Source organism: Denticeps clupeoides, chromosome 4 (assembly GCF_900700375.1).
Source record: "Denticeps clupeoides chromosome 4, fDenClu1.1, whole genome shotgun sequence".
Taxonomy (NCBI): Eukaryota; Metazoa; Chordata; class Actinopteri; order Clupeiformes; family Denticipitidae; genus Denticeps; species Denticeps clupeoides.
In genome coordinates this window covers 28,383,843-28,406,001 of record NC_041710.1, presented here as the reverse complement: position 1 = coordinate 28,406,001, position 22,159 = coordinate 28,383,843, and the positions used below count along the sequence as shown (strand labels likewise).

The 22,159-nt window shown below is 43.4% G+C and overlaps 1 protein-coding gene across 2 annotated transcripts; it reads left to right on the top strand.

The window, feature by feature from the left end:
- Positions 1-11,660: 11,660 nt before the first annotated feature.
- LOC114787530 (uncharacterized) lies at positions 11,661-19,931 on the top strand. 2 transcript variants are annotated; one of them, XM_028975131.1, is made up of 2 exons: positions 11,661-11,788; positions 17,164-19,931. In XM_028975131.1, the coding sequence occupies exons 1-2, from the start codon at positions 11,751-11,753 to the stop codon at positions 19,355-19,357; spliced, it is 2,232 nt and encodes a 743-aa protein (XP_028830964.1). In that variant the 5' UTR covers positions 11,661-11,750; the 3' UTR covers positions 19,358-19,931. The 2 variants fall into 2 exon arrangements, with proteins under 2 accessions (XP_028830964.1, XP_028830963.1); XM_028975130.1 differs by lacking the exon at positions 11,661-11,788 and having other exon boundaries at positions 17,120-19,931.
- The last annotated feature ends 2,228 nt before the right edge of the window (positions 19,932-22,159 follow it).

Below are 22,159 nucleotides of genomic sequence, written 5' to 3'. Positions count from 1 at the left end.
AAAAAGGTCTGTGTTACCAGAGAATGGTAGCTAGGTCTGCTTAATGTGGCACTCACCTTATACGTCCACAGCATGCAAATGTTCTAGCACATCAAGACGGATTTAACGCTCCGCAGACTTGTTCGCAGTCAGTCGCTGAATTGAAAAACCATTCACAAGAGCCGGGTGTCACTGAAAGTAGAAAACCATCCCGGAATGGAGGAAACACATGCTGCAGGTTCAAGAGAAGGAACAGTTGTCTTGCCCCATGACGGATATGGCACAAAGGAAACTTTTGGGCAGCAGAGGCCGGCGTAATCCTTTCCATTTGTGATGTCCCGAGGTTTTGCCAGTTCCTTCCGTTTGTGGTCCTTACTCTTATTTTATTTTAGTGTTGTCATGGTAACAATTAAATGAGATGATGGGATTACAATATTTTGTGGTTTCTCTACTTTATGTGTCAAGTGTGATAGATCTTTCCCAAGTCGTCTGAAAATTACAGCTCAGGAGTGCAGTGATGAGCAGTCACATGAAAGATCCGAAGAAGGATTATTCACACGGGAAGGCAAGCTGCAGAAACACTGAGATTAAAACACTCTGTTCACCTTGGCTTGAGCCCAGCAAATTACACATTTACAGACCGCTGACAAATTATACTGATAAGAACAGATACTACACACGATAGTTAACACTGACTAAGTGTGCTGAGCACCATGAACTTCAGGAGCCCCAGGCACAGATTCTCCAGGAACTGGAGGGATTGATCCCATTCCCCTGAAAGGAATTTGTCAAACATTTTCCCACCTCACAGGAACAAAAAAGGTAAATGTACTTTAACTGAAATTGTAATTTTCCTATCGCTTTCCTCATAACTCTCTTTGCTGTGAGAAATGATCACAAACTGTATATAAAAACAAGACATGACTTGTACCCTCTGTACCCCAAAATATTTTAAGGCTACAATGCCTACATTGAGAATTGATCCCAGTCATGGTGATCAGTTACCACATATACAACATATAAAACAACACCAGGTCAAGTAACACCTCTCTGTGCCAACCTTGGAATCCAAAAGAAACAAAATCTCCATATAATCCTTGACTGTAGACCCCCTGCTGAAATGTGGCCATTGCATCAGACCTCAGGCATTCACACTGGCACATTATATATCGTCTAGCCTGGCCAGCATTTTTTGGTCAATGACTGCTTCTGTGTTGTTTTTTTGTTGAATTAGAACTTCTTTATGTCATTTGCCAGTAGAAAGATTTGATCAAGAGCTTTAATTTGACATGTATGTTTCAGCCCCCAAATGTCCATATGATTTTCACTCCTCAATATATACTTTGCTTACATGCTTTAAATGTCCACATTTTTTTAGATATATTGTGTACACTGAGGAATGTATTGCAGATTTCCACTTGCACAGCTCCTGGAATGACCATCCTTATCAACCACGATTTCCTGTCCACCCCTCGTGTCTGTGCTTGTATTTGTCATCATTACTGTATGTACACAGCTCCTCCTTTTGTGTTACTGCTTTTAAGGTTATGTATGCATTTCGTAAAGATACTTTATAGAGAATATGAGCTCGTTGGGTTTAAAAGAACAACAATTATTGCCATATCAGTTAATATGAAGCACAATTCTTTTTACTGTCTACAGAAAGTTGAAAGATTGTTATAATTCATGATCTTCAAGATATTTGTTTAGTGGTGAACTGAACATGACATAGCTGATATCTGAATCTCAAAAACACATACTTATGATTCAGTCTAATTATGGGGAACCATCACATCACATCACTGGTATAGCCCTGTTAACCCAGGCCTCTTTATGTTGGCGTCTATGATTTGACCCAATTCACAAACTTATTACCAAAGACCCAGAATGGTAAATTGAGCATCAAGCTCCCATTTTCACTCCTATTTACAGAATACAGTAATTTACCACTACAAGGGTCCCAACTGAAATGAACTGCTTTTGTAATTTCACAGATGGTCAAAATTGTAGATAGGACCTTGCATTATTAAACAATTCAAATCACACGACCGCTTTTTTTTCCACAAGAATTGAGCAATGCAAAAACGCTGTGACCCATATTCCTAGAACCATTTTCTGGGAATAAAGCATCCCTTAAACCTGGTGTCTGCAAAAATGTCTGCAAGCATTTGGATTGAAACATGCAGCTACTGGACATTTTTAAATGGCTCCTGTGGTGGCCTAGTGGGTAAGGAAGCGGACCTGTAATCTGAAGGTTGCCGGTTTGAATCCTAAACATGGTGCCACTGAGCAAGGTACCGTCCCCACACACTGCTCCCCCGCCTTTCACGGCTGCCCACTGCTCACTAAGGTGATGGGTTACATGCGTCGTGTGCACCGTGTGCTGTCCCTGCTGTGTATCACAATGACAATCACTTCACTTACCACACGGTCTTCTCCACAGAGTGTGGACACTGATCAATTGTGTTTGTTGTGTTTAATTTTAAAGCCCTACATATTTCTAAATGAATTGCACAATTGAACACCTTAATTTTGACTGCCCTTAAACAAATGACTGAATGACAAACAGTTTCTAAACACTACTTTCCAACACACTGATTGTCTTTTCTTTTATTCATGTCAATTATTTATTCTTACCAGCATTATGCAATAATTAGTTTTGTTAATTTACATTATTTAGACTTTTAGCGATATGAAAAGCCTGTAACATTATATGGTTCATCCTCATCTCCCCCCACTTCTGGACACTAAAATCACTTGTTTACATTCATGACATTTAGTCGATCACTTTTCACATTAAAAACACAGCAAAGTGGTCCAAGATAAGATTATTTCTGTTTATTTAGGCAAGATAAGCAATGCGGGTGGCAAAAGATAATTTAAACAGACACAGGCAATTAGGAGCAACCAATTTGTAATATTGAGCGCAGTGTCTTCCTTAACATCAAGTTGATCGATAGGGACACCATCACAGGCCTCTTCTCTTAGTGTGACTCTGCTGCTGCTCTGGCTTCCATCGACAGCCACTCTGTTCCTGGGGAGTCAGGGGCCATTCACAGCCGCAGCTGCCCCCAGCATCTTCCCCGGGTTGGAGGGCGGAGACCTCTTCCTTAACCTGCAGGCAGAGACCAAGGCTGAAGGCAGAGGACCAAACTTCAGGATGTTTATGATCTTGGCTGACACCATCCCTGGAAGGTCCAGAAATGGGGTCATGCACTTGTGACATTTGAAGTATTTTCCCACAGCTGGGGAAGGAGAGGGACTTCTGACTACACAGTAGAATCTTTCCGTCTGTCATCCAAAGCAGAATTGCCATCTCCATGGATATATGGTCTAAATCTGTTTCACTCTGCCCCCCCTTTCTCATATTCTCTCTCATCCTCCACCACTTCTCTCCTTTCTAGCCTGGAGGCACAGTCATCTGCGCCTGTCACTTCTTGGCCCTGCACGCCATCCACATTTCACTCTAACAAGTGGGCTCCTGTGTGGCCCACCAGGGAATTTACCTTCCAAGGCTGAGAAAGAAATGTACCAACACAAACAGCACTTGTCCTGTGCATTTATGGGATTGTTAGGAGCCAAATAATTGTTTTAAAGATTTCACCACAGATTACGGCCTCCATTCATCATCAGAGTTTAGAAGAGGACCTAGTAAATTCAAAACAAACCTGGATGTATGAGATATACGGTTATGAATCAGAAGGCTCTGGGCCAGATCTTTAAATCCTGTTTAGAGGATAATCCCATGCTAACCCGTGATACAGAAACCCTTTAATCTGATGGCAAAACAAGGTTTTTGCATGTTATGGCACTGAACCAAAAATAAGGACATTTGCTGCACTGCAGTATCTACTGAAGATGTAGCAGTATGCACAAATATTATTATGCTGTAAACTTTTTGGCTTTATACTAAAATGTGTGTTTTGCCATTCTTTCGGCCCCTGAAAGAATAGGGAAGTCGATAAAGACCTTGGGAGTTTAGCAGAGAAGATAACCACAAATACTTTGACCTTGAAAGGAGGTCCAGTTGCTGTTCATTGTTGAGATTAGTGCATGTTCTTTTATTTTAATATCCATATTAATGTACATGTGTATTTTTATCAATATATTTGATTTCAAAATAATGCGTTATTGGTAATATCCAAGTATGAGTTTGACAACTGCAATAGGAATATTTGTAATAATAAAATGAAATGTTTCATTGTATTTGTGAAAAAATAAACAGCATTCATGAACATGATCCTTGTTTTGGTCTTTTGATGGAAGTGTTGTGGAGTTCATTTTGGGCACTTTGTGGAAATGTTGTATTTTTGTAATGGCCTTTCCGAAATACAAATGAACATTGAAACATAACGCCCTATACCAGGACTGGAGCCAGCTTTTAAATCTGCTCGCCATAATCATGATCTATGTTCTTTCCTCCAGACAGCTTTATCCAGATGAATAGATCCAAATGAGATGGCTTGAAAGCAACTTTCAATATGGTGCCTCGGAGTGTTTAAGGAATGTGGTCGGCGGTTCACACTCGAAGAGTTGGTCCTCATCCACCGAGAGCATTTCCATCACTCTCGGCTACTGACATGTGGGCTCAGCTCAGTCTTGGCTTTTGGCTCATTGATTAGAGAAGTGTATATACAAGGTTGGGATGGGGAGCCTGGAACCAAACAAGGCTCACTGCAGTGCAGAAGCATCACTTTATTAGTCACTTATGCTTGAAATCCAATACGGCTGCAGACCTGCTTCAGAGGACTGGGCCCAGGTCCATCTGCAAATGGGTAATTATAAGTGCCATTTACGACACAGACTTAAGGGATCATACAGACTTGTACTTTCTGACAGGACTTCAAGACTGGGGATTTACTAGATGGATGGGACAATAAATAGCCTCTTCCCAAAGCATCATGAGTTTTGCAGATGCTAAATCCTGATGTCTTAGTTGAGAGAGTCTGCTTTCGGGCATTTCACTAATTCTTTTTGACAAATGAGTATCTTTCTGTTTACATATAATTTACTGGATAGAAGTAATCAACATTAAATACAAATCTGATCTGATGAGGCTGATATTAAAATGGTCTCTGGATAAACAAGTCTCCAACGTTGTGCAAAAGAATTCCCATAAATCCACTAATATTTGGTAGCAGAGAGGCATGCTGGGTAGGCTACCCATGAGCCAACGCAGAGGGACTCTACAGTTTCACAGTTGCAACCCCATCTTAGCCTGGCTGGCTTCACCAAGCATTCAGTTGTGCAAATGGAAAATATGCAGGCGGAACTTTGGGGGTGATGACCTGGACGAGGGTTTCATTTGAGCAACTAAAAAATAGAATTTAATGGAGATGAGGAGGGAGCCTGGTAGAAGGTACTGAGCCCTCAAAGCTTCTTCAGTCTTCTTCACGAGTTGTATGATGATCTTAAGGAAAATAAGGAAGCAGTGAAGAATGGTGGATCACACATACCATGACCCTATTATGTATAAAGCCATAAACAACTTTAGGATGTTAGGATGTGCTGGAATGGGCCACCAGTTTTTGAGGCAATCCAGCGTAAAGGCAGTAAAATAATTCTGCGGACAGCCTGCATTTTTAAAACACACACTTTCTCTCTCACTCACATACACACAGGCAAATACAGTCTGCACAAGGTGCAGAGGAAGATGAAAGGGCTTAAGATGCATCTGCTCTCTCCATGAGTCATCGGCGTCGATAAAATGTTTGTCAGAGAGGAGCAGGATGAGACGGAGGGAGGGAAGCGTCCATGAACGTTTAGCTCCCACCAAAAGAAACAGCTTGGTGAGTCGTGTTAGGAAACATCATTCACATCATTATGATAACTAGAAGGTTAATCTGACAAATAAGCCCTTCGGTGGTGAGTAGGAAGACCCCGTTGCTGCTACCACAACAGGGACAGGAGTGACGTTTTTACTGTCAGCACACACATAGGCCATTGCAGTAAGAACGAAACATGGATTTTAAATGATGAAAGCGCTTGAGTGCAGCCTGCGACTCAGGATGATAAGCACTTGACACTTTGTCCTGCTTAAACAGTTGAGACATACAATTCATGCTCTGGTCAGTTTGCATGACCCTGGATAACCCAAATGTGGAGAAAAATTGAAGTGGAGCCCTCAAAATCGTTTTGCTGAATGAAACAGGACTGCTTCTGGGCAGCGAGTTGCAACGCACATCAAACTCAACAAAAAACATTGACCAAATCTGGTTTGAGACAATGGCCCAACACAGTCCAGTATTATACGCTCTCCGGTCACCAGAATCCTGTTTGGGTTTACCACCTGACAAACACAACAGGAATGACAGTGCTTCACAACATCACCTTTTAACCCCGGCCAAAAGAAATACTGCAATATACGATGGTATGTTTATGTGATACACAACTGACCGGCAAAATTACGATCGTTGAGCCACCTAAAGTGTTGGTGATACACCTCAGACACTAACTCATAAGCGTGAAAAATAGCGGATTTCACTGTGGTATAATTGGAACCCTGTTCCATCGTGGGAGACGAATACACGTCATGGACCTTTCCGGTCAAGACACACTGCAAAAGCAGCGTCCATTCTTACTCTGGCCATTTGAACGTAAGGGCAACGCTCAGGGCAAGAAGTATTTCTCAACTTCGCGTTCATCAAAGGGGGAAACTATTTTGCCCCACATCGAGTGGTTGTTCCCTCGGAGAAGCAGGGGTTGTAAAACATGGCGGAGCAAGGCTTTCACTCACCGCAGCAGGTGTAGCATGACCCGAACCACCAGTGCGGCCATATATGCAGCAGTCCGCACTCGCGCTGTCCCATTCTCACTGCATGCCTTCCTGATGGCATTCTAATTTCCGAAGTTGTAACTGTTTACCTGTCTGTGCGTCATCTCTCTGTCAGGTGTATGTCTAAGGATGGTGTGATGGTGGAGGACATTCTCCTCATGGTGGGAGAGTTGGTCGGTTATGACAACATTTCCTCTGCGTCTCGCATGAATAACGCCATTGTGGTGTTTTTGAAAGAGTCCCAGTTGGTTGACAGGATGGTAAAAAATGACATGGTGATAAATGAAATGTTTGTTCAAGTGCCTCCACTGTTTCCCCTCCACGAGAGTAACTATTTTAAATATACTGCCATTGGTTTCTGATTATGCACTGGAACGCAAGCTGCTGCATTTTGGCAAGATGGCACTTTCTTTTAAAATGGTTTCGCTTAGCTGTGAAAACCCCTTGTTAAAATGAGTTTCAGGAAACATGTTTATATATTCTTGGAGTGCTGATGGCACACTGGACATTTCCTTCAGAGTGAAACATGATGGCTAAACGTATATGGTTCATGCAACCACAGGGTGTTTGTGGTGTTTTGAGTGCAGCGACGTTGGACATAAATGGGTGCCTGGAGGCTTGGAATTGGGCAGGGATGGTTTTTTTGGGAAAGCACATAATGCCATGGATCTGGGTCTTCCCATCTTACAGACAGCCACTTGATCCCCTGTGAATTTTGATACAGGGTTGATGGGGATCACTATTTGTCCATGATTGGGCATCTGCTTGTTTGTCCTGCTCCTTCCTGATCAGTGATGAACTCAAATGCAGCTGATGGTGATGGTTCTGTGTCCTTTACGATCATCAGATGTCTGAAATCACACTTGCAGGGAAACCTGCCTTCCTGACAGAGATCAAACACAGCAGCCTACAGAGACTATTTGATCAAAGGCTTTAAGCAGTTGATGAGGCTCATTGTCTGCAAATTTGCATCAACTTATTGAGCCTAATCAACAACAGTGGTCAGAATTAATAAAATAATTTTCCACCATGCAAATTTGTGTTGACTGACAGGTTGATTGCACCAGGGGCAAGATAGTTTGAACTCTTTTTGGTTCACAAAATTCCTGCATATCTGCTATAGGATCACGTTACCAAAGTTACAGAAAACCCCAAAATAAAAAAAGGAGAAAGGAATAGAGGAAGAGAGAGAACCAAGTTGCAGAGCAGCCACTTGGCCCTTGAGAAAATAAGGATAGCAAGCAATACACAAAAATGGTTAAGGAAAACGAAGAGACAAGAGCCCACAAGAGAAAATTATTTTATACATTGGACTTCCCAAAAAGTTCCCACTGACAAATCAGGATCTTTCCTTTAAGGCCTCTGGATTGTTTCCTTCTCTTCATGAGACCTCAAGCAAATGGCTGGCTCTTCACGCCTCTTGCCTGGTGGAGGCCGCTTGACAGAGACACAGGCTGGGACCTCTGTGCAAGACAAAAGCACAAAATGCCATGGACCTGGACCTGTATAAAGCTGCCCTGTTCGTGTCTGTTTGCTGTTGGGTCATTGTTACTTGATGCCTCCCCTGCCCTGTTCACCATGTATTAAACCCCTGTTTTGTGACATCGTTCCTCGCCATGTCTAGTTATCGTTCCAGATCTACTGCCTCGCCATGTCAAACCAGCATGACAGAATGACCCGAACGGATTTGAACGCAGTCGACGCCACCCCACTGAGATCCAAGGAGCTGCGACTTGCCGGGAGGATGCTGCCAGCCCCCTTGTCTCTGGCCAGTGTTGACTTCATGTTCTGCAGGGTCCCAATGCGGCCGATGGGTTTTCTGGATGGTTGAGGATGTAACCCCATAGTCCCATGTTTGGTGGTGTTCAAGGAGAGAAGCGGCGTTTCAGCGGGGTGTGCCAGAGACCGACTGGAACTGTGGGTGCCTATGGACGGCAGACAGGGTGCTGGTCCCATATAGGCCTGAAGCCGTTGGCACAGGACCACCGCCATTCCTCCATCTTGAATACCTTATCAGTCATTAGCCATACACTCCATGTATGGACTTCCTTCCCCTCTTCGTGGACTGCTTTGGGTGGCACTCCCGGTTTCGTGCCTAGGAGGGAGGGTACTGTCAGGATCCGGCCTGGAAGGGGCAACTCCGGGTCTGGGATTCGGACTGGAGTTTCATATTCGTCCTGTGCTATTATGTTTCCTGATTGTTTTCACCAGTGTCTGATTGTATAAAGCTGCCCTGTTTGTGTCTGTTCGCTTTTGGGTCATTGTTACTTGATGTCTTCCCTGTCTTGTTCAGCATGTATTAAAACCCTTTTTTGTGATGTGCATATGTGTCCTCGTTCCTCGGCATGTCCAGCCATTGTTCCAGATTTTCTGCCTCGCCATGTCAAACCAGTGTTACAGGATTTTTTAATAAATGAAAAGTTCCCCAACTGAACTATTGGTAAAATCAAAGTAATTTGCACACAATTTAATAATAATAGCAAACTTTATTTACAAACTTTATTTTCAACCAACTCAAAGTGCATAAAAGTTTAAATTAAATTAATTAAGTAGAGTTATGTACTGTATTTTTTGCCCATTTTTAAAACAGTCCATAAACTGTGGCGCTCTCAGGGTGTCAGAAAGGAAATTCCACAGGCAAGGAGCAGCAGCACAGAAAGCCCGATTACCAATAGTTCAAAGTTTTGTCCTTGGTGGTTGGATGTGTAAAAAAAGCACTGTATTTAATCTGATGTTACCTGGACATAAAGAGGCATGGCACAATAGAGGTTACAAAGAATGAACAGTTTCTAATTTATTTACACAGGGTCATGTCTGCAGAGCCACCCCGACTGCCCACCAACTCACGTCGTTGTCTGTGTCCTCCCACAGGAGGTCCCGTGGGTCGTCCAGCCTGCTTACACCCTTGAGCCAGGGTGCGATCAGCTCCCGCGGAACCCCCCGATCCCATGGGCAACCATCCAGACATTCTAGAAACAATTATTTAATTACAATACAAGTCAAAATGACGAGGGCCAAAAACAGGAGAAAATAAAGGGGAAACGAAGACAAACCCCCAGGCGTATGGCTATTGCTAGAACTGAAAATCCCAAAATAAAAGGACAGTGGTGGCGTAGCGGCTAATGAAATGGGCCCGTACTCCCACATCACCAATGACTGAGTGCTGACTGGCTGACAGTGACTTGTATTTATGAATGAAATGATTTGCTTCCATTCATGTTCAGAAAATGCTCTGATGCTCATGTGACAGGACATTACAGGATGGTTTGTATCCATAGCACACCTCAAACAGGCTGAGCTGGAACATGAAAGTTATTGGAAAGCTCATCCCAAATGAGGTAGTGGTGCCAGGACCACTTATTGAGAGAGCTAAAACATCAAAGTAAACACTGTTGGTTGGCCCTCTTAGCCTTCCAACCCAATGAGGAAGCAGAAGGCTTTCCAGAATGCAGAGGTGAATTGGACAATGTGATAGGACACGACATACTGGGGGAACCTATGGAGGCGGACAAAGTGTTTCAGCAGCAGGTCTGCTGAAGGAAGACCAGACCAGGTAACAAAACGGACTGCCTTGGGAAACAGTTCACGATGGTGTAAGGTTCCCGGCAGGACCAGGCCTGTCCCAGCAGGGGACATCCTGACACCTCAGAAAAACCACGAGAACCAGGAAACGTAATCGATCCCACAGACTATTCTCTACCAAATGGTCACAAGATCAAAGATTGACCCCCACGGACAATTATTACCAAATGGTCACGAGAACGGGTGGATGAGATCTCTCCCACAGATTCATCATCCTGAGGATGGCGGGAAAGCCCCTCTCACCTCTGGGGGAAGCAGAAAGGTTCCTTGAGTGTTTAACTTGAGTACAATATATATATGGAGGTATCATGACAATACATGCGTGTTTAGATTGATTTTCATTGGCTCAATGTCCCCTGTCACATAAATTAAACAGATATAAGATACAACAAATATGTTATTACTAAAACCAAATCATAAACAACATCAAAGATTTCCAACACTTGAGGGGGTCGTATAGTGACCCCCCCAAAGTGACCCAGATCGAGGATACAAAAGGGAAGGTGACATGCCGTTCTAGGGGTTACTGCATTCAGGTTCTCCCACACATGCGATGGTTTTAAGAGCTCTGCTACCTGTTCTTTAATCCAGCGCTGTGTGTAACATCTGTTGGGTATGTTGGATTGATTTTCATTCTATCATTCTATTTTGTTTTGGACAATTAAGGAACTGCATTTACTATATCTGTAGAACTGTGAAGATTATGTATCATAATAAATGTAACTATTGATATCCTTAATCTCCAGTCTTGTTATAGAATATTCTGTCAACTAAAGTTGTTGGTCATAGGGGGAACTTTCTGATCGTATGACAACACGCCAGATTTATGTATGTTTAAAGAACTTCTTGATCCTATAGCACGTAAGTAGGTATTTTATGTGAACCGTAGAGAGTTCCTTTTCTCCTACCCCTGGTGTGATCAGCCTGTCAGTCGGTGCAAATCCGCATGGTAGAAAGTTATTTTATTAATTATACTTGATCTATTAACTGGCCACTGTTTTGCTGATCAAGATTCGTTAAGTCAATGCAAATTTGCAGAGTCTTTAGTTCTCCCTGACTTTATAAATTATTCAGTCCCTATTGTCCTCTTCATTCCAACTACCCATCTAAAGTGAATAGTCTTGGTAGTTATATTGGAGTCAGATTATACAGATCTAAGACTATTTATCCGGTTGATAAATAAATTAGTTTTGTAGATTCGTTATTTTATTTTGCGTCAAAAAACGTCATACACGTTAAACCCTTCACCGTCGTATCAGGTTCCGTTATTGGGCAGATAGGCGGGTTTTACAGTTGGTGATCCCGACGTGATCTTGCTGCCTCGCAAGAACGTGACGTGTTTTTGACACATCCAACACCTGGAACTACGAAGCAGAGTGACCAGTTTCCGGACTGACTGTAAACATCGCGAGACATGAGGTTTGAAATCCTTCTCTGCCTACTGCAATTCTGGTGAGTACGTCGTTTTTATTTATCAGCGTTTAAGTGAAAGAAAAATACACCACATATATACACATTTATAGAACGGGTCGACATACCCAGTGACAGACCAGAGACCGTAGAAATCTGGTAGTAATTAAACCTTTAGACACCAAAACATGACTAGCCAGACACAGCATTACACGGACCCAACTGCAGAGGTGATGAACGCGCTTGGCCAATATTTAAAGACCACCCTACTACTGCTTAACAAAAAGGGCCTAGATGTTAATGCCAGTAATGACCAGCTTCTAGACTGGTATGAAGCATGCGGACGTACATTATTATCAAAACGTAAATTCCGTAAAATCCCCGCCGCCCTTGTTTATTTAATTCATTTGAATGACATAAGAACTCAGGCCGAACGCGATCGAACTGTTGCCCGTTTTAGAGAAATAGGAGAAAGCCGCGACCAGGAGCTGACGAGCCTTAAAGCTCAGGTAAATGCGATCGCTTACGATAAACAAAGGTGGGCGCGGGACATGGAAGAAACACAGAGACACATAGCCGCGCTCCAGGTTAAACTGGAACGCGCTCAGGAATACTCGACCGCTCTAGAAGACTGTTGTAGTAACGTGGGAATCCCTATTGCTGCTATTCGACAGGCCAACTCCGATGCACCTGAGTCATATGACTCTAGTGAGGACGAAGAATGTTTCATGGCAAATAACGAGTCCGAGGAGTTATTGCCTTTAGAGGAGGCTCGCAGTCGACCTCCCACAGTAACACGTTCCTTAACAACACGTTGCACAAATGTGCATAAACCATCCAAAAATGAATCATACTGTCCAAACCGACCGACCAAATCTAAACACAGCCCTGTGATAACCCGATCAAAGTCAAGTTCAGCACAACACAAACCAGCAAATGTTGCAGTATTAAAAACCATGACAAATGCTGAAGATGCTGTAACTACCGTAAGCCGCCCTTTAACTTGCGATGAAGCAGCTAGACACAAAGAAGCTGTGGGGATGATGCCTAGAAGGGGACCATTCCAACCATATTGGGACAACTTAATGCTGCAAGCCAGCGTCTATAAATTGGAATTAAGAGACGTGTGGCAAGTAATTCTACTCACTATCCCTTCTGAGATAAGACCTAAAATGTCTGAAGGACTAAGATCAGGATCCATTCTCGTTAAGGAGGATGATGAAACAGATACAGCTGTATATGAACGCTTACGGAAAGCGGTGCTGGAAGTAAGAGGTCCAACACCTACATCATGGGACAAAATTCTCGAAGTTAAGCAAACATCCAATGAATCATTCGAGACATACGCTGAACGCATGTGGGTCTCATTTCAGGAATACTCTGGCCATGAACAAGTAGACCGCGATAATGAAACACTGCTGCAATTTTTAAAAAATAATGCCGGACCTCACGTTCAACAAGCTCTTGACCACGGCGTCAACCCACCACAGAACACATACTGGTCTCTGATTGAATGGGCATCTAAAATAGAATGCAGAGCAAGAAATAAGTCTCAGACCATCGCTGCAACACAGTGGGTAGCAGAAGGTCAGGGGTCACGGGACCCCGCATGTGTCCACTGTCAACAGAATACACACCCGTCCCATAAGTGCTGGAAGCTTAGAAACAGACGCATTAACTCCCGGCGTCCCAACTCAGGCCATAATGACGGTTGGATATTAAAACAAATACAGCGGTTATTTGACGAAAGACATAACGTTGCAGAAGAACGCAGAACACGTGATGACCTCTTACAGCACGTAGCAGCCCTAACCCGCCCCCATACCACATCCCAATAGGGATGCGCGGCCTCCACAACGACCGGGAACATTATATCCAGCGGAAACCGTATCAAAATACGAGCAAGTCTTGGAGGCCGACTAGTCGATGTACTCGTTGATACTGGTGCTGCATGCTCCTGCACTAACATCAAGTTACCCCTCACTGATCAAACAATCCAAATTAAGGGAATAGGAGACACACTCATGACTGCAACCCAAACAGAGCTAGTAACACTCGACCTTGGCATAGCTGTGGTAAACACACGGTTTTGGTATTTACCAGACAACAGTGAGGGAACTGTGTTGGGTATGGACATTATGCAAAAACATGGTTTTGTGATTCGATGTTTAGAAAAACAGATTGAAATAAAATTGAATAAAACTGCGAAACCTCGGCTAGCACAAACCACTGAGTGCGTCATGTCCATGTCCATCACAGATCCTTGCCAGGGTATATATGAGAAACACAGCAACATATGGGCCACTCATGAGCATGATTGCGGAAATGTGAATTTTGAGGTAGCCATTAAGGGCAACCCACCTCCACCCCAGAAACAGTACCGCATTAAACCGGAAGCGGAAGCTGCAGTGCACGAAATTGTACAAGAACTTGAGGTGAGAGGAATCATTCGTCGATGCAGTTCTACCACTAATTCTCCGTGTCTACCCGTACCGAAACCAAATGGGAAGTGGCGACTATGCATTGACTACCAACGGCTAAATAAAGTATTACCCAAGGTGACACCAATCGTAGCGAACCCATCCACACTCCTTTCCCAAATACCTGCTGAAGCATGTTGGTTCACGGTACTAGACATTAAAAATGGATTTTGGTCACTCCGGGTTAAACCGGAGGACCAGTGGAAATTGGCCTTCACGGTAAAACATATCCAATACACTTGGACGCGCATGCCCCAGGGTCTCCACAACAGCCCTGCGATCTTTCACCGAGCTGTGGCCGATGTCCTCAAACCCTTCTTGGATACAGGCAATGTGATCCACTACGTGGATGACATTTTAATTGCCACAGGGGGGTCCATTGATGAGCATCTGCAACAACTCGACTGCGTAATTCAGACATTAGGAGATGCTGGATTTAAACTAAACAAAGATAAGGCACAAATCGCACAAAAAAAGGTTCAATATCTCGGATACACTTTAACACAAAATCACCGCTCATTAACTGAGAATAGGCGAAAATGCATTGCTGAACTGCCTCGTCCACACACATTGAATGCACTTCAGAAAGTTCTGGGCACCGCCAACTATTTACGAGAATTCATCCCTAATTTTGCAGGAACAGCCAGGTCTCTATACACCTTACTCAAAGGAAACAAAAAACCAAATGATGTTTTAAACTGGACAGAGGAACACGAACAAGCCTTTACCGATTTAAAACAACGTTTATGCTCAGCCCCAGCGTTAAAGCTGCCCGACCCGTCAAAGTCATTCCACATACAGGCCGATATACATGACAATGTTGTTTGTGGTGTTTTAGCTCAGGAGCACGGAGGTTCATTACTGCCAGTAGCATACTACAGTAGGAAAAAGTCCCCAGTCGAACAAGGATTTGATTCGTGTACACAGCATGTTTTGGCAATGCATTGGATGCTAGCAATCACAGAACCTATTGTAGGATTCCAACCGATTGTCTTTCACACATTGCACACACCTGTACAGATGCTGCTACAAGGTCGAATTAAAGGCGTATCCTCACAGAGGATGGCACGATGGCTGGCAGACATTCAATCACGTGACATCACAACGACACATCAGCGCATACTACCACATTTACTTGGGGACATTGAGGGTCAGCCGCACACATGTGAGCTGGATCCGGAAATAGAAAGTCCGGTACGAGACCGCGAACTTTCAAACCAGACACGAGTATACATTGACGGCTCCCGTTTTGGGGAAGATGGAAAATTTTACACTGGCTGTGCGATCTGGACCCCTCAATGCCCCAACATAAACACGACCCAGAAATCATTATTCAAATTGCCACCCAACATGTCCGCACAGGAGGCAGAGCTCATAGCTCTACTTGAAGCACTGAAAGCACACCCTGAGCCATTATGCATATACACCGACAGTCGATACGCTTTTGGTACAGTACATGATTACATGACCCAATGGCAGCTCCGCAACTTCCTCACCTCTGCAGGCACTCCAATCAAACATGCCCAAACTATACAAATGATTTGGAAATTAATTAATACCCGTGCACATTCCATATCTGTCATCAAAGTACGTGCACACATAACAAAAAACCCTGACATACATGAACAAAACAACAATATTGCCGACAAACTAGCCAAAACTGCAGCAAAGACTGGCGATGAGTGGCACAGAGACATGACAGACGCTCCTGCTGTAAGCGTGATCCAGGTTCAACCCATTGATTTAAAACAATATCAGAAAGATCTATGGACTTCCGATGGAGAACTTATGTCACACTTACAGCAGGACCAACTAGTCGCCATCCAGGATGGAATCATCCTTAGAGAACAAAAATATGTTGTTCCTGAGGCCCTTCAAAAACCCATTATCAAGATGTACCATGAATATGCCCACACATCTGCAGAAAAAACGGTACAACTTATTAATAGGTATTTTTGGTGGACACAGATGACATCCGATGTCATGAGCTGGTGTGATTCATGTCTGGTGTGTGCAGCAGTAAATCAAGGAAAAACAGGTCGCACTAACCTCCGTAGACCTGCCCAACCAAAGGGACCCTGGGAATCTCTCCAAGTAGACTTCATTGGTCCGCTCCCAAGTGCCAAGGGGGGATACCGATATTGTCTCATAATCATCGATAAATTCTCAAAGTGGGTTGAAGCAATTCCTACTCGCAATAATTCAGCAAATACTGTGGCACGAGTGTTTGCGAACCAAATCATCCCACTCTGGGGAACACCTATTCAAATTGAATCTGACCAAGGAACCCATTTCACTGGACAGGTAATGAAAGACCTATGCAAGATGTTATGCATAAAACAGAAATTTCATATACCATACCGACCACAAAGCTCTGGGATGGTGGAACGAGTAAATCGCACCATCAAGGAAAGCATAACAAAACAAATCATACAGAAAAATAACAAGTGGACCGATGCACTGCCCACAGTTTTAAGCGTACTACGGGCATCACCATCTAAAGCCACTGGCATCAGCCCATTTGAACTGATGACAGGCCGAGTCATGAAACTTCCCATTGACCCAACAATCTCCCCAACAGAACTGGCACATCTTGTGGTCTCAAAACAACAGACTGTTTTGCTCCAGTTGCAGGAACGTTTAAAAGTGCTACATTCTCATGCAACATTGAAACAACAACAATCTGATCTGACCAATGATGCTCAGTTTAATCCTACCTCTGAAGTCACATTTGCAGAAGGGGATTTAATCATGGTACGCGTTTTTGTAAAACAAAACGTTTTTGCTCCTAGGTGGCATGGTCCTTACGAGATTAAAGCTGTGTGTAACAGCTGTGTGGCCATCAGTATCCGAAGGAAGTTAAAGTGGTACCATATGACCCAGTGCAAACGATTCAGAGGGCAAACGGGAACATAATCCTTTCTATCTCCTCTTCAGGAAAACCACTGCCATCCCATGGACCCCGGATACGCGGAAGGTTTCTGAATCCACATGCATCAAGCTAGGACAGCGAGTCCAGCTCATACACAACTTAGACTGTGGGAGATGGGTATGGAAACTTTTTAAGGGGTCAGACACACCTCACATCACAATTTTACCTAGGGTATCAGTTTCATGGCCCCCCGGTGTAGCACCGGAACCAAATTGCACACGCAAAATATGTTGTAAGACAGGATCCACCCATCTCCCGACATCCAGAATAATAGGACACACACTTAATAATCCCACACAATTTCGAAATACAACTGCCTGGTATAGGCTTAAGGCAATAGCAGACTCAAATATCGGTAGTATGCACATAATGCACCACCAAGATAATAATGGACGAGATCCAAAAAAATGCTATAACATCAAGGATCTTGAACCTGCATCGTATCGATGCAGACACACAGAACCACACAACCACACACACATAGGGTATACAGAACTGCTATTTAACTTAACTTCCCCTACAACTGAAGACAATAGACCGAGAGCTTTTGTTTGGACCAGTCGGAGAGAAGGAACCTACTGTGTAGGAAAATGCAAATCCAACCTCAATACATTTACTAACCCTCAAAATTGCTCATGGACATCAAATTATTGCATAACTCTCACCACTTGTGGCTATCGCAAACCCTCACAATGTCCCAAGTTACATCCCATCCCTCCAGGCGGACTCATCAGAGGGAATATTAATAAGACACTACTACATGATGTAAATCTTGTCATGACACATGTCAGTTACAACATATCTAACATCTTATCTGCATATGTAACTCATTGTGATGACGATGATAAAACCTACACATGGTTGCAGACACGTATCGATGATCTAGTTTCTGATTACAAAAGTAGATTGGCTGTTCAAACACCACCCACACGAAACAAACGGGATCTATTCAGTGAAGTCACTGGTCTTTTTGGCTCAGTGAACTCCATTAAAAATACATACAAAATCACTGGACAATCTCAGTATCTTGCATGGCTGACAAACCAAATCGCTACAGGATTCCAACACATCACGAATAGCAACGAAAACATAATTAAAGCAGTTAAATCAGAGGCCCAAACACTTTTGACCATTAGCCGCTCACTTTTTAATCAAACTAAAACAATTGAACGTGACTTGGCATGCAGAACATATGCCCAAGATTTATTCACAACAGCCAGACAAGAAATATTGGACCTTCGACTCCGAAAAACTCCCAGACATGCCTTAAATGATTTAATCAACATCCTAGATTTGCATAGGTGGTTTACATCTGACAAAATGAAGATTATTAATTATTCTGAACTGTTGTCTACACTTATGCTATATACTGGAAAAGAATGTATTGGATGCATAGGATTTTTTGTTACCTTCCCTTTGATACATCCTGACCAAGTATATCCAAATTCGACCACCATTCGTTCAATTGGCACCGTAGTCAAAGACCAGGTGATAAAATGGGACCAACTCATGGGGTACATGACATCCAAAGGAACCGAGATCTTATTTACCACACGCACGTGTTGTCATGAGACATCCAGTTATGTAATTTGTGTTTGTAACACTTTGCAGCCATTCGCATATAATGATACTAGACTCATCAGTGTACAGTCATTACATGGTTACTCAGATGCTGTCCAAGTATCTCACACGCAATGGTGTGTCGTCAGCGAAATGACTTCCTTCTCATATGGAGGTCTAACGTGTCCTACCAACCACACCTTCTGCCTTGAGATATCTGAGGATTTCTCCATGGGACAGCTAAACATTCTTGGCAGAACAGCACTGGAGGTTGATGTGTCACCCTGGTGGGATGACACATTCTACGAGCAAGGAATCCACGCCCTGGCAGAGACAATGAACTTGGTGCAACAGACAATTCAGGAAACTGAATACCACCTCAATCAGGCACAGGTGGAAGTCAACATGGCCAAGAAGACGACCAGAATCTTGTCAAGCTCCTCCACTCGTTCGGCAAAGGATGCCTACACATGGTGGGACTGGGTGTTTCGTGGATGTGTCATCAGCAGTGCATTAATTTTCACCTTCTCACTGGTACAGTGCTGTTACTTTCACAGTGTACTCAGGACCCTACACTCAACAACCAGGGCAGCCTTTATTCTTAACCCCCTACAGCTACCTACATCTCAAAGACCCTGAGAAGAGACGCTAACCCTGCCAGACCACCACGGTGACCCCTTGTGGACTATGCTTCAATTGCCCCACGGGGTCAAGGGGGGAATTGTAAGGTTCCCGGCAGGACCAGGCCTGTCCCAGCAGGGGACATCCTGACACCTCAGAAAAACCACGAGAACCAGGAAACGTAATCGATCCCACAGACTATTCTCTACCAAATGGTCACAAGATCAAAGATTGACCCCCACGGACAATTATTACCAAATGGTCACGAGAACGGGTGGATGAGATCTCTCCCACAGATTCATCATCCTGAGGATGGCGGGAAAGCCCCTCTCACCTCTGGGGGAAGCAGAAAGGTTCCTTGAGTGTTTAACTTGAGTACAATATATATATGGAGGTATCATGACAATACATGCGTGTTTAGATTGATTTTCATTGGCTCAATGTCCCCTGTCACATAAATTAAACAGATATAAGATACAACAAATATGTTATTACTAAAACCAAATCATAAACAACATCAAAGATTTCCAACACTTGAGGGGGTCGTATAGTGACCCCCCCAAAGTGACCCAGATCGAGGATACAAAAGGGAAGGTGACATGCCGTTCTAGGGGTTACTGCATTCAGGTTCTCCCACACATGCGATGGTTTTAAGAGCTCTGCTACCTGTTCTTTAATCCAGCGCTGTGTGTAACATCTGTTGGGTATGTTGGATTGATTTTCATTCTATCATTCTATTTTGTTTTGGACAATTAAGGAACTGCATTTACTATATCTGTAGAACTGTGAAGATTATGTATCATAATAAATGTAACTATTGATATCCTTAATCTCCAGTCTTGTTATAGAATATTCTGTCAACTAAAGTTGTTGGTCATAGGGGGAACTTTCTGATCGTATGACAACACGCCAGATTTATGTATGTTTAAAGAACTTCTTGATCCTATAGCACGTAAGTAGGTATTTTATGTGAACCGTAGAGAGTTCCTTTTCTCCTACCCCTGGTGTGATCAGCCTGTCAGTCGGTGCAAATCCGCATGGTAGAAAGTTATTTTATTAATTATACTTGATCTATTAACTGGCCACTGTTTTGCTGATCAAGATTCGTTAAGTCAATGCAAATTTGCAGAGTCTTTAGTTCTCCCTGACTTTATAAATTATTCAGTCCCTATTGTCCTCTTCATTCCAACTACCCATCTAAAGTGAATAGTCTTGGTAGTTATATTGGAGTCAGATTATACAGATCTAAGACTATTTATCCGGTTGATAAATAAATTAGTTTTGTAGATTCGTTATTTTATTTTGCGTCAAAAAACGTCATACACGTTAAACCCTTCACCGTCGTATCAGGTTCCGTTATTGGGCAGATAGGCGGGTTTTACAATGGTCATGATTGTGTCTTTTTCAGGATGACCTGAAAGGGCAGAGAAGTGTCCACACTTAAGAGCCTCCGTGCAGCAGGACCTGAGCACATATAGACAGCAGACAGGACTCAGTCCAGTGGAAAATAACTACAATGTAGGCTTTCCTTTTTATCTACATATGAGAGATGTCAGTAAGCCTACTCCAGATTCCATCATTCGACTCGTCTAACATCAATCGACTCATTCTGACTACGATTTAATCTCAGCCAATGCCATCGTATGATTGATTACAGCCCGCTGCTTTCATCTACCAGTACACTCACGCTGCTTCTGTTCTTCCCAGGTCCTGCTCTGCTCATGCTGCAGCTCAGCTATGTGCCTATAGAACAGCCAAGCTCTTGGGTCTTCTCCCCCAGTCCCGCAGCCCTCTGCAAGTGCCCTCCGGATAGCGTCTCTTACCAGAAAGCTAAACATTGCTTGCGGGATCTTCCACAGATCCTCCACACTTACAATTTTCCCAATCTCACCCTGCCATGTTGTCCAGTCCCCCTGGTGGCCCTGTGCCATGGCCTTGATCTCGAGCCACTCGTTCTTTCTCTAAGTTCTTCTGCTACGACTAGCTCCTTCCTCTCTTTCCTGGTTGCCTTTGACCAGAATTTTGGGACCTCTTTATAACCAAGGCCAGCTCTACCTTCCTGCACTTTCAATGATTTCTTTGCACTGTAGCCTGCTTACAGTCTTACTAACTTCTTCAATTTGTGCACCAAATTCAAATTCAATTGCTACAGACCACAGTATCTCAAATGTTGCAAGTATACGATGAAAACCAATATGCAAATATTGCAAACATAACCAAATATTACACTTTTATGTTTTTAACATAAAATATGTGTAACAGGTAGAGTGAAGGTGTGCAAATGAGTGAAAGTCAATGTATAAAGATCAAAAAAAGAGTAAAAGAGCAGAGATTTTGTGCAAAGAGTAAAAAGATCAGATATTTTGTGCAAAGTGAGTTTGTGCAAAGAGTCCAGAGTGATTGAGAGTGAAAGTGCTGGAGTGTATTGGAGTTCTGTGTAGTGTTGTGGTTGTTGAGAGCTCGAAAAGCCTGCAGGAAGAAGCTCCTCCTCATTCTTTTTGTGTTGGACTTCAGGGAGCGAAAACACTTCCCTGATCACAGCAGAGAGAATAGTCCATGTAGGGACAGTCCATTGTCCAATGGAACAGTCCATTGTTGGGAAATCCAGCATGGATTTCTCTTGCATGTATCCTAATGCGATCGAGTGCAGGGCCAGCTGGGGACCAAAAGAGACTGGTCTCAGACAGACTTTTCAGCAGCTCTCATTAGGGGCAGCGGTGGCCTAGTGGTTAAGGAAGCGGCCCCGTAATCAGAAGGTTGCCGGTTCGAATCCCGATCTGCCAAGCTGCCACACTGCTCCCCGGGCTCCTGTCATGGCTG